Raw genomic sequence first — 13,379 nt, 5'->3', positions numbered from 1 at the left:
TTGTACAATAGGTATTGTATTAAACCAGAGCTCTGGCTTCACATTGATTACGGTATTAAAATTTCAATGAGTTGCTTATGTATGAGAGTAAAATGACCAGTATTATGAATGTACAAAAAAGTGACATGGAAGAGCTGTGCCAGAAAAGTGAGAAAAACGTTCCCTTTATAGTCCCTAGAGTTCAATAAAGCACCACTATTTCCCAGCTTTTAAAAGCTCTTTTATCACAATGGTTCATACCTCGCATTCCCTGGAGCCTGATTTGTTATACGTGCAGGGTCCTGTTCCATTCAGCAGCATCTCACTGGTTTCAGTGTTGGTAGGTTTGTAATCTACATAAAATTCCTGTGTGCTTGGAGTCATTTGCTTCAGAGACTGTCTTTTCTTTTTCCTGTGCCTTCGCATGAGAGAGCGCTGCTGCAGCTGCTTCATGCTGGCTGGGTAACGCTTCCATGACACATAGATCACCAGCAGGATCACAAGCACAGACAAGAAAAGGGCCACACTGCCTGCAATGATTTTGTGGAAGGAGATGTGTTCTGTGTCGTGCTCGGGTTCGGAGCTCGATTCGGTGGCTCCAATAGTAGGGGGCAGAGGGGGCTTGCTGTCATGTTTAGGCCTGGTGAGTTTTGGTTTAAATGTTGGCTTTGGGAGAGCTCGTGCTAATTCAAACCTTTCGGTGGTACTTTTGCCACAGATGCTGTAGTTTTTCACTGCATCGATAACATTCACCCCTTGCAGCTCTTTGGGGCTGGCACATATGATTGTATTTTCCCTCAGCCCTTTAAAACTTTTGAGCCAGTTTACCAGAGAGCAAATGTTTCTGCTGCATTCCCATATATTCCCAGTAAGGCTGATGTCATTGAGAGATATCCAAGAATCCAAAATTTCTTGTCCGATAAACGTGAGCTTGTTTGAATCCAGGTTGAGGCGCTGTAAATTGGGCACGCACTGAAAAACACTGGGTCCACTGAAAGCTTCTATTTCATTGCCCGATAAATCAAGTCTTTGTAATGAGCTCCAGGTCCAGGACATCGTTTGTCCTATCACACTGATTTTATTCCACTGTAAATAAAGGTTTTGAAGGCTGACTAGCCTTGGAAAAAGTGCCAGGTTGAGCTTAGAAAATTGATTGTGCTCCAGATGAAGCTCTTTCAGTCTGATCATGCCTGCAAAGACATTCCTTGCTAAACTTCGGATGCGATTATAACCCAGGTCCAACAGTTCAAGGTTCCTACAATCTTGAAATATTCGAACAGGGATGGTTCTTAGGGAGTTGGACCGCAAATGTAAACTCAGCAGCTTCCTTAAGCCCCTGAACTGTTCAGATCCCAGAGACTGCAGCTGATTGTATGACAGATCCAAATTCCGGAGGTTTGTCACAGGTCTGAAGGTATTATTAAGAAAATAGGAGATTCTGTTGGAACTCAAGATCAACTCTTTTAGTCTGCGTATTCCATTGAAAGCATTTTCGTCAATATTGCTGATGTGGTTATGGTCTAAATAGAGCCAGGTGAGTTGATTAAGACCTTTAAATTGATTGTATTTTAGTTTTTGGAGGCTGTTATATCGAAGGGACAAACCTAAACAACCAGCAGATATACTTGAGGGAATCTCCTGCAATTTCTGAGATTCACAATATACCATTTTGCCTTCACACCTACAGCCCTTAGGGCATCCTCGTTCAGCAGAAGAAAGCATTGTCAGTAATACAGTAGGGGCTATTACCAGAGCTACAGCTGATCCGCTCAGTAGCCTAATTACATTGAAACCTGGAAATAAAAACAACTTAGAAAAGTTATCCCCCCACACATCAGGCATTTCTTTCAATCATGCTAACATCTTTTATTTCAACAATCATTTAAAAATCCCTAGCTCGACTCAGCTATTTCTCATATTGTTTTCTTAACTCAGATTTATTTTTTTTTTTTAAAGAATGCCTTTCTATAAATACTGCAAAACAGTTGGGTAAAAGGTGTGATCCCTAAGCAACTTAACTGTAATAACAAATCACATCAAGGTAAGTCTATGGAGTAATTAAAGCACAGGCTATGCAGTGGCTATGAACTATACATTAAAAAAAAAAAAAATCAGGAAAAACATACCCATCCTTTGTGTTGTTCAAAGGTCGTCCTTAGGTCTTTTGTTTTTTGCTTAGTGTGCCACAAGCATGGCAGCCCCTGTCAGCTGCACGGTAGTGAGTCAGGGCTCGCTGACACCCAGGAAGAAAAATTGGACCCCTTGGGAGATGGACCGATTTTGGAACATTATTCTTTGCCAGCCATGCAGAATACTCCAAGAACAAATCAATCCCAACACAGCATTCGCAGCAAAATGTCAGATTCTTCCTAGGTAATAGGATCTTCATGGATATTATGTTTTTGCATCTTTATAGTTAGGAACCTGGCTTTTAAAATTTCTCTGTATAGGAAAGCATGTTAGATTCCTCCAAGCACCTTTAGCTATCTGAATTCACACATCTGTATTCCATAGCACAGCAGTTCCCTCACTCAGTACCCGATCCGGCTGGGAAGCTGCTTGGTAGCATCGAAGGGAGAATAAGCCGGTGCAATGAGCAAGCTCGGCTGACTTCTGCAGGCTGTCATTCTGAAAGCTCCGTCCGACTGTTGCTTTGGTTTCGGCGAGCGCAGTCTTATGTAAAGCTGCCCCCAGCGGTGAAGAGTGTTACGGGCATGTGCAGAAATGTCTTCCTTTTATCTTGCAAATGAGTAAGCTCTGCTGGGAAAAGAGTGAGTGTTCTGAGTGACTAATAGGAGCTGAGTGGTCAGTTTGGATGTAAACTAGTGAGGTGCGCCGAAACATCCGCATCCTCTTAGTCTCTTTTGCAGTTTGGGAAAGCTGGTTTGCATCCTTGAGCTTCGTAGCTCAGCATGTGTCACTTGAGACTTGTCTAAAAGGCTGATATGATGTTTGTAGGACATAGATACAAATTTTTGGTCCTAAGGCTTTTTTTTTTCCTAACTGCATTAGAGATGTGTTCACATAACCTTTTTGCAATAACTCAGTATTTTTGGGTGAAGTACCAGCCCCGCAGCGTGTCTCTCTCATCAAGCGCTTCAGTGGGGACACTATATTTTACAACATGACAAATGTTTTGGAGTTGACATTTGGCCCTTTTGCTTTTTTCTTCTCTGTTAAAAGGCACAGTGCCAGAAGGTTAGAAGAGAGTGTTGTGGTCATTTATTTCTCAACTTGCTGTCACTTTGTTCCACAATGCTAACACTTCAAACACAGGCTTCCGTAACCATTACGATAGAGGGACTAAGCAGCTTGGTCTAGTACCCTATCCAGGTTAGTTATTTTTACTGTAACTTAGGATGTGGCAGGATTTTAAGTGAAGGTAGAACATGAGGAGGTTTTTTAGGTGTGTGACTCTGGGCAGTCCTTCTATATCACATAAAGAGCTTTTTTCTCTTTCCTTCACCTTCCCTTCTTTCCTGTGTGCTACAGAGAGCGCACATGCTAGTATCTGGGCAGAGCAAAGGTAAGATGGCAGTACAGCAAATATACCACGCTGACAGGCTTCTTTCACTAAGAAATATGGGATCAGAGATGATGGTGGGAAAGTGTAAAATCATGGCTCTTTATCATGCAAGAACAGGCCTGAAGAGCCTGAAGAGAAGTGTGCTGCTCGTTAAAAGAGGGAGTGCAGATTTCAGTCTCTCAAATGCAACCAGACAGCTCTGAGAACTGCTTTTCCTTTCTGAGGCAGAACCCTTACCCCTTGGAATAATGTGCCTTGACTCTTCCCTTATTATTCACTGCTGTGAGCAGTGAAGAAGTTAAGATGAGGTGAAACCTGAAATTTTCCACACATTAAAATGCCAACATTGCCTAGTACGTAGTCTGTCAATGACTTCAGGCTTAGAGTAATCCCACTGGTGTTAGCACACCTACCTGTAGTGCCTAAACTTGTACCTAATTTGTACCTAAATCAGGAGCTTAGTTGCCCCTGGCTAACGACTGTGAACATCTTTCATGTCAGAAGTCAGGAACACATACCTGCATTGAGGCACATCCTGTGAAAATTCTCCTCTTTGGGCCAGATTTGTGGAGAGGGAAAGGGTTAATTCCTCCATTAATCTCTGCCACTGTCACCACCTCCCACTCTCCACTACAGCTCGTGTCTGACTCTTGAGTCTGATGGGTAGGGTTGACGAGCCAGCGACAAGCTGCAGAGAGTGCTGGGGACAGTGATAGTCTGGGGAGCTGTTTGCTGGTGGGAGTGTCACGTGCCAGGGCTGCTGTGCCTGGTACAGATCTTTCATTACTGCCTTGGGGGGCTCTCTGTACTTGATGGAGCAGGATGGGCAGCTTCAGAAGACAACTCAGACCCTTGGTCAACCAGTTCGCCCCTTGGAACTGCTGCTTTTTCTCTTGACAGTAGAGGATGCCAGTGACAAGTAAAATTTTTATTGAAATGGCTCAGTTAGGTTCCTAAACTTAGATGGCATAAAATTAGGTGTAAATCTTCCCCTGGTTCAAACACAGCATGTAAGGTTTCAGGTAACGTACAAGCTTCTTCTTCTGAGGAGTTGGCACTACTTAGTATACCAGCTAGTCTGAGACTTCTCTCCAATTTTAGCCTGTTCTCTGACTTTTCCTCTTGTCTTCTATCCGTGCTCTATCTCTGTTGTGGAGCTAATAAGTAACTTCTCTGCCACCATGAGTCAGCAGGGTTTCAGTAGCTTTTCCAGGGTTTTAATAATTGCCAATGTACTGGACAAAAAAGAGGGAACAGCTACTCTTTTACCATGAGTTATTTTCATTTTTCTGAAAGGGGTGAGACATCAAGAGATGCAGAGAGAACATCAAATCTATGTTAATGCATTGCCAAATTCAATTTTCTTTACTGAGATCCTTTTTGAATTACACAAGCAGGAAAAGTGCCAGTGTCTGATAAACAGTTTTTTAAAATTACATTTCTGTATCTTTGTACAGCTGAATGGGTTCTTTTCAAATTGTGGAAATAAAGCTGCTCCCACTATGAAACACTTAATACAAAAATTCAGACCGGTCTGGTCACATTACAAACTATGAAAAATAGATAATTAAGTTAAAGCTGCATTTTAGATAGGAATATATCTTTTGTAAGTGGTTTAAGTTTTGACTTGTATCAACTACGCCTTAAATATCTGTGTAACCTCATTGCATTGCCATGTAACTCATGTAAGGAGGGAAACAAGAACTCAAGGCCAGATTGCTTAAAGTCTCCTATGGATAAGCTAGCACAGCTCTGGAGTGTCTAAACCCCAGGATTTTGTTGAAGGCTTGGTGTGATTTCAGCTGGTGCTCGATGCGAGTTTGTGTGTTTTCATTCTGCAAGGGAGTTGCTGTAGTCACAGGGCATTTTGGGTTCACCTCTGTGCCCTTGCTGGGCAGCCCTGCCTCCTGGCCTGGAACAGCACTTCGCAGTTGGGAACAGGAGGTAAAATCTGCAAGTAACAGAACCCTCAGTGACCTTACGCTGACTGAATATTGGCACTCAGAAACTGTTTTTCTTGCTCTTCTGCCTATGAAGGCAGCATTTTATGCAATTCTGCAAAGACTGATACTCTTAAAAAAAGTGTTTCATTTATGTATGTACTCTTGCACACAGTCTGTTTTGGGATTTCAGCTGTGGACATAAATTGGGATGCCACAGAACCTCGAAAGCTTATTAGTTTTGAACTCTATGCCTTCCTCCAATTTGTTTTTCTGGCCTTTTTCTGAGAGGCAGAATGAGGTACATCAGAAATACATTGACCAATGTGTTGCTAAACACGTCATAATGTTTATACGGGTGGAAAGTGCTGTGTTGGGCAGAGCCTGTGGAGAACACGTTGCTTTCTTCATCAGCACGACAGATGAATTAAATTCATAGTTGTTTGGAAATGATGCACTATCCTGAGTCACAGCCCAGATTTTTCTCTTGGTACTAAACTTTCAATAGGTTTTCTGTCTGATTTTGCAGTAATTTGCTTGAGTTCAGCTTCATGTTTGGTTTTGATTATGTAGTTAAATTCTAGTATATTTGCTTTTTCTGTTAATGCTCACTGTCATCTCTGTAGCTAGATGCAACTTCCCAATGGAAAGCTTAACATGAGAACTGCAGCAGAATAGCAAAGGGTGAATCAAAAGCTGACATTCACTCTGAAAGCCTGTTCCTCCACAGAGCTCATCTGGAATGGAAATGTTTTGCAGAGGCAAGTAGAAATAGCAATCTTGCATTTTTCAGGGTCATGATAATGACCAGGTACATCTTTCTGCTAAGGACATTGGAAAAGGATATGGATACTTCTCAAAGCAGAAGGAACCAGCAATTCCCAGGTGCCAGTGGGATTCTATGTAAATCAGCAGTCAAAAGCCTTCTCCTGTTCTGTCACTTGCTTCTCAACAGCCTTCTTCATGACATTTTGTGCTTACTCTTTAAAATGCATCTCTTGTTTAATGAGATTGTTACAAAAAAAAGAAATATTTTTTTGAAAAGCTTCAATTTCTGTCACTGCTGTAAGAAACCCATTCAGAAATGGAGTGGGATCCTTTTTAGCCACAGTGCATTATGTTCTTAATTCACAAACTTCAGAATTTAGACTTCTGGATACAGCATTTTTCTGTTCACAGACAGAGCTGCTGGGTCTGTGAGTGCCTTTATGTGTGCAATTGTGTCCCCCTTTGGGGAGCCATAGTTACCAAGTGCTGCACTGTGTTCTTTTTGAGTTTATGAAGTGAAGTGGATGTCTTTCCTTTGCTGTTATTTCACTTGAAAGAAACAAGGAGTCAGCTGGGTTAGCAGTGGTAGCTTGTTCTGAATGGTACTACAGTGTGCTATCACTCTATCATTAAGAGTAGATAAGTCTAATAAAATGTGTTTGCAATTTTTGAGCCAGTGATTAAATGAACCTGCTGTTCCAAGAGGATCAGATTAGAGCTGGGGGAGTGTAACTCCCAGTGTAAATATCAGAGCGTGGGAAGACAGAGGGAAACTCAGGATGCAGGATTTGCCAAAGGCGGATGAAAGGGCAAATGTGGGAAATCCAAATTCCAGGAACATGCAGGCAAGGGAAATTGAGGCAGCAGAAAATGCTTGGAAGAAACAGGGAAAGAGGGAGAGTAGGGGAGTGTCTTATTCCAACAGTTCGTCAATAGTGACCTAGAGTACCATGATAGTAAGTGGTAGACAGGGGAGGTGGATGTATGAAACATGTCCTTGCTCTCCTACTAGAAACAATTAGCTTTTCAAGGCCCACCCTGGCCTCTATGAGGGTGAAAGGATCCCATGTTATAAATTCTGTGATAAGCTGAAGGAACATCTGAAGCTGAATAGGAGCCATGCCCCCTTTCTAGAAGTCAGTAACCTCTGTAACATCCAACTGCTTATAAAGGAAATAAGGGACACATCTGTCAGTTTGTGTATACCCAGAGGATCTCCTCAGGGTTGTGGTTCACAGGGCAGCACAGGCTCTCCCTTTCTTCATGCACAATTGGGTTCTGTTGAATAATGGAACTTTTCCAGCTGTACAGTTTTGATTAAGTCTATGCATTGTGGGTAGCTCATGGGGGCCTCTAAGCAGTCCCAGGGTAGATGATGCTGCATGCAAGCCCACCACCTCTGTTCGTGGCATCCAGTGGTTAGATTATCAGGATCCTTTCTTAACTTTGGTATCCTTAATGAGGCACTGGGTGCTCATGGGCCCTCTTGACTTTTGGTCCTATGGTTTGGAAGCTGTTTGAAGGCAAGCAGCCTGTGCTTCAGCCTCCATAGGGAGTTTCTGTAACCTGAGGCACTCAGGAACCCTTACGTGTCACCACGATGCTTGCTATGAAGTATGACTTGCTCTCCCAAGGTTGTCTCATTTCTACCTTGCTACAACAATTCTGCATATGCATCCGTGGCAGACTGTGTTAGATGGCAAAGGTAATGAACTTACTTTCTGGGGAGCCAGATTAACGTAGGGATCTTCTAGGCAAGTGTCATGGTTTGACTTTGTTGGTGGAGGACTGTAATGGCTCGGAGATCAGGCTGGAGGCATTGTGTAACTGAATTCAAGCAGAGTTGCAGCCTGGTCCAAGCCATGTGGCATCCCTAGAGCAGCTCTGTGCTGCCGTGTGAAGTTTAAGAGGGAATTGGGGAAATCTGGCTTTCAGAACCTGTGTGGCCTTTGAGGCTCTGTTTGATATCATAGTCTGCACCAAGCCCTCATCAGCTGAAGAGTGCATGACTTGCCAGTGATGGTCATGGTTGGTGAGCAGCAAAAGGGAGAAGTGTAGGTCTTTGGTGTCTTGATAAGACTGAGGAGAAAGCCATGGGGCCACCCAGGATTTTGGAATGGCTCTATCTAATGGTCTACCTAGAATTAGTGTGATGAGCAATTTGCCTATGGGTTGGTGGAGCATATGCATGCACAGTAAATACTTTTTCTTTTTTGGAGAATGAAATGGACAACTGGAAGCATCATCCATTGGATATGTCTCCATAGAAGATGTACCCAAATAACTGTGTTCTGACAGACATTTTGCTGGGGGTGGGGTGGGGTGTGGAAATAGTCCTGACAGTGTCCAGTTCTGACCAGAAGGAGAGAAGGGAGCTCTGAACATATCATCTTATTGGTAAGAAGAAGAAGAACATTTGGTTAAGGACTAATGAATGCTAGTGTCAGCGAGCTGGCTGATATTTCCCACCAAACCCTAGACCTTTTCAGTCTTCAGTGTTGATGTGTAGCTGAAAACCTCAGGACTTGAGCCTTTCTTCCTCAGCTGTTCTTTCTGCCTTGGTGCTTTTGCCTATAGCTTTTCCTTCTTAACTCCTACCCTATGCATACTTCTCTGAGGAATGAATACTTAGCTGCTCAGCACAGAGCACATAATAAATGCACGTTTACACGTTCTTGGGAAATTCAGATGTTCCCTATGAGACATTTAAAAAGTTGCTTCTGGGCTCTGCAAATGAAACTGCCCTAGTGTCTCACCATATGCTGAAGTCATAGAGTTAGTTATTCTGTCAGGTGAATGTGGGAATCTCTGTTGGCTGCTGTGTGGCTCCTTGACTACTAGAGGGAGGCAGCTGGCAAGAACTTTCATTCTAGGAAACCATGATGCCCACATCGTATCAAAAACCATTAAAAAAAAATCTTAACTTGGTTTCCAAACTTGAGTTCTTATCCTAATTTTATTTGGGTGTCAGTGTCTCCACTTATGAGTGAGAGATAGTGACATTTAATTATCCTCTAATTTGATCTGCATAATAGGTGACTTCTGTTTTAGTCTGCCACTAGTTATTTTCAAGCATATGTCTTTTCCATCTGTTAAGACATCCTTTTTGGACTTCCAAAACAAGTTATTCCATATCTGTTGTAATTTTTATTACTTTCTCTGGGTATCATTTATTTTGATGCATTTTTTGGAGCTAGAAGGACCTGACAGCATAATTCTGTGCAAGGACAACGTAGTATAGAAAAACAGGCTTGTTTTAAAAATGCAAAATTAACTCAAATCTCTGGTTGATAAGCTTGGCAACTTCTGTTCTCTCTAGGACCTTTTTTTTATGTTACAGCAGAAGCATTGTAAAAGCTATTTAAAAATCTACTGAATATTACCTTTAATTTCCCATATGAAAATTGTAATGGGTGGCTAACATTTTTCAGCTAGTTGAAATGGAAGATATGCATACACAGCATTTCTTAGCATCAGGCCTAGGTTAGTAGATGAGACAATTACTCTTGTACTTCCTGGTCTTCCTCCTCATGAGTGTGAACAGACATATGAGTGTAAGCACTTAAAAATTGCAGAATAACTTGATCCCATATAGCCTGTTGAAATACTCTGAAATAATTTATTTCTCCTTTCACTTGCTTAAGCATGAAAAACTCTACAGAGAAAAAAGCATTCTAGCTTACCTTTCTTAGGACTCATGGTTGGATTTCAGCGTGGTATTCCGAGTTTGTGATTTCAAATCCAAAGACAGTCAGAGTGATGTGTTGCTCTACAGCATGAGTAACATTCTGAAGAGAAAACTAAACATGACAGTTGAGCAGATTTGCAACTGAAAGAGGAAAACATGAACGAAGTTAAGAAGCATGTAATTATGTTCATTCACAGTGTGACTAGCATAAAAATTATTTATTCCAAATGGTTACAGTTACATGCTTAGTCACTTCTTTCTTCTCCTTCAGCCTAATTCTGTTTTCTGGCATTTTGCTGCAAACATTTTTTTTTATTATTCTTCGTTGAAAGTTTCGGATTTTTTGGCTTTTAATAGTTCAATCAAGTCTTTTTCAGTGAAGCAAGCTACTGCATCTTTTAGATATTCCAGTTTTGGTGACTGGTGTTCCTGAGAAAGCTCAGAATCTTAATTATACTTACAGTGGTGGTTAGTTAACCAGCCTGTATCTGCTTCTGCTTAGTCACAGAGGTCACTCATTTGTGCCCAGCAGTGATGGACTAGAACTTTCTGGTTTTCAAAAAATAAATACAAAAGGTGAATTGTTGTTGCTATGTTCTGACTATTCCATTCTGTATTTGCCATCCTTCTTATTTGTTTTCAATTGGTGGGTCTGGCAAACAGAGCTCTGAGGAAAACATACGCGATTTAAATGACTTAGTAGCTCATCCTTTCAGGCTATGTCTACCCAAGAAAATTGTCTTAAATGTGATTAAAAAAAAATACAAACATACAACCAAACCCCCTGGCATATTTAAGTGATTTACAAAAGTACAGCAGACTCCATATAATTAATTTCAAACAAAAAATCTTGGTTACTGCAGATTTATTTTGGTTTCTGTGGCAGTGTACTCTAGTGTTTATTAAAACTAAGTGGTTTTTATCCAGTGGACTGGACAGCAAGCAAATGACAAAACCAGCTCAAAGAGGCTCAATTATACATGGCATTTGCCTGCTGCATCACAATAAATATCTGCAAGATGTTCGTTTCTGATTGACCAACATGTTGCAGAGTGCTGCAGGCACAGGGAGGAAAAGAGGGAGCTGATATGAAGAGAAGAATTAGAGTTTTCACCTTTTCCTCTCTGTCTTGCTGCAATAGTGGCATATGCATGTTGTAGTTCCTCTATTTTGTAAATCCTTCTACCCAGTGTTCTGTGTCTCCGAAGTGCATGTGAAACTTAAAACACTCCTCTCTCTTCTAGCCCAGCTGCATACAGGAAAGGGTAGAAAGCAAGAAATGCTGCCAGTTGGTAACCAGGGAGGGGCTCTGGTCAGCCCACATGGTAGGCACAGGAGAGTAGAACCTGAGTCGACACGTGTATTCTTAAAGGGCAACAGGAATTGGGACAAAACAGTAAGGACTTAGAAAAGTGAACTCAGTTTCAAAATCAAACATTATGTCTCCAGACACACAGGAAGCAGGCTCATCTCCATCCACTTGTCCTTACAAGGTACCTCTTTTTGTCATAGTTATATGACAGAAAAATCTTCAGTCTTTGTAATAGGGAAATCACATGGCTTGCTGATTTGATCTGACAGCATACGTTTGTGTCATTGTCATTTGGACAAATTGACCAGATTAAAATCCAGACCATGAATAGACAAGTACCAATACAATTAACACAATAATATTTCCTGCGAGCATTTCTGTTGCTGTGTGTTGAGCAGTTTCCTGTGTGGCTTTGTAAGACTGCAAGCTCCTGGGAAAGTGTACTTTACTCTATTGATATGAGTCTGAAAAGGATCCTCATCCTAAGATAACTGTACAAATCTAATACACGGAATTATCATAAATATAATGATGTAAACATGTTTAGTTTGAAACTCATAGGAAAAGTAGAAAAGAAGGACTTTGCAGAGGAAGCTAAACATGCCTTGGATTTTTCTTTTTAGTTCATCAGTGTGCATAATTTCAGCTGAACAGTTTAGTTTATACTATGGCAGTTGAACCCCACAATGCAATCTCTGTGGGATTCCTTCTAAGGAGATGTGTCTTGGTGCTGCTTGTACACAGGAAGAATTCCCGTAGGGCGGTAAAAGCTAAGACCTTAAATCTTCACATTTCAATGCAGAAGCCAGGAAGCAACTAATGAGTGTTAGGAAAAGGAAGTAAAAATGTTGCCGTATGGCCATGTTACTGAATAATAGCTGTCTCCTATGGAGATCTTTGCTGTTTTCCTTTAGAGCACCCAGTACTTGCCACTCTGAGACAGAAAGCTGGAAGAGATGCAGTGCTCTTATCTGACATAGCAATTTCAATGTTCTTCTCTCTTGGTGTGATTTAAAGTCAAGTTAGAATAGAGGTATCTGTAAATGGAAGGAACCCTTGGAGTGGTATCAGTACATCTCTTTATGAGAGAATGTCCAAAAAGAAAACTATAAATGTCCTTGAATATATTTGCTCCTTACATAAATACCCAGGTATTTGGAATTCTGTGTCAGTTACTTGCTGATCGAAGGATTAACATTTTAAAGAAGCTGATAATTGATATGTTTGTGTAAAGACATTTAACATTCCACCCTTCTGTACACACAGAAACATGAGGGCAACATAAGAGTGAATACGCCAGCCTCTGTAACACTTGAACTGTAGGACTTGATTTTACGAAGCCTCTTAAATTTGATAACACACAGTTTTATCCACAGCTAGGTTTAGAAAAGGTTTCCAGTAACAGTTACTGCTCTGGTTATTGGTGTCAGTGCACAAAGTCCAAGTATGCCTGTGACAGTTACTGTACCTTTAGTGAGGCCTGTGGAAGTCTCCTTCTGTCATCACCCATGACTGACATGGTGGGAATTAGCATAGTACTGATAAACTTCCAACTTGGACCTTCTATTTTAAAAGATTTTATTTAATTAGATCAGGGACGTTGAGAAAGAGAGACCTAGCACAACTCTCTTAACTGGTGACAGTATTAATTATGATATAATGAATGTGGTTCTTTTGCAGAATTGCACTGTGAAAGAGGATACTCCATTGGTATATTTTTCTCTTTGTGAATATTTAATCCCATACCATATCATGGACTAATAGAAGTTGCATCCATATGATTAAGGGAGAGAGTTGCTGATCCTTTTCTAAGTCTTGCAAAATTAGCTTCTTAAATGTTCAGCATATAATCTAATAGATATGCCAGTGACCTTTCTTGCATTGCTGTTCTTTTTCACAGCTACTGGAATTACTTGATGGCTTTTTTATGTCCTTTCATTTTAAGGTGTTTATCTAGTACACTGGTCCTCTTTGCTTGCGTTACCACTTACTGGTATTTTTTACTTAAGGCCAGTTGCAGCAAAAATGTATATAAGCAACAGAAATACTGTGTTGTCCCACTGTGCCTAGAATATATTTAAAAAAGAGTAAATGCTTTTAATGCTTTACAAGTTTGCAGCCTCTACCACCCTTTGCTAGTATTTGTCTTTTGCTTTGTGCATGATG

The 13,379-nt window shown here is 41.0% G+C and overlaps 2 protein-coding genes across 11 annotated transcripts in view; one reads left to right on the top strand and one right to left on the bottom strand.

The window, feature by feature from the left end:
* Positions 1-2,629, bottom strand: part of LRRTM3 (leucine rich repeat transmembrane neuronal 3) — an 81,203-nt gene extending 78,574 nt beyond the window's left edge. For 2 of the 4 annotated variants that reach the window (XM_051618558.1, XM_051618560.1), the window contains exon 1: positions 241-2,095. In XM_051618558.1, the coding sequence (XP_051474518.1) occupies positions 241-1,821 (1,581 nt within the window). In that variant the 5' untranslated portion in view covers positions 1,822-2,095. The other 2 variants (XM_051618559.1, XM_051618561.1) reach the window with 2 other exon arrangements.
* Positions 1-13,379, top strand: part of CTNNA3 (catenin alpha 3) — a 424,834-nt gene that overhangs the window by 194,747 nt on the left and 216,708 nt on the right. The window lies entirely within an intron of this gene.

The sequence above is a fragment of the Apus apus genome, chromosome 4 (genome assembly GCF_020740795.1).
Source record: "Apus apus isolate bApuApu2 chromosome 4, bApuApu2.pri.cur, whole genome shotgun sequence".
Taxonomy (NCBI): domain Eukaryota; kingdom Metazoa; phylum Chordata; class Aves; order Apodiformes; family Apodidae; genus Apus; species Apus apus.
The sequence above is the reverse complement of the archived record's forward strand: the minus strand, read 5'-3'. Positions and strand labels throughout refer to the sequence as shown.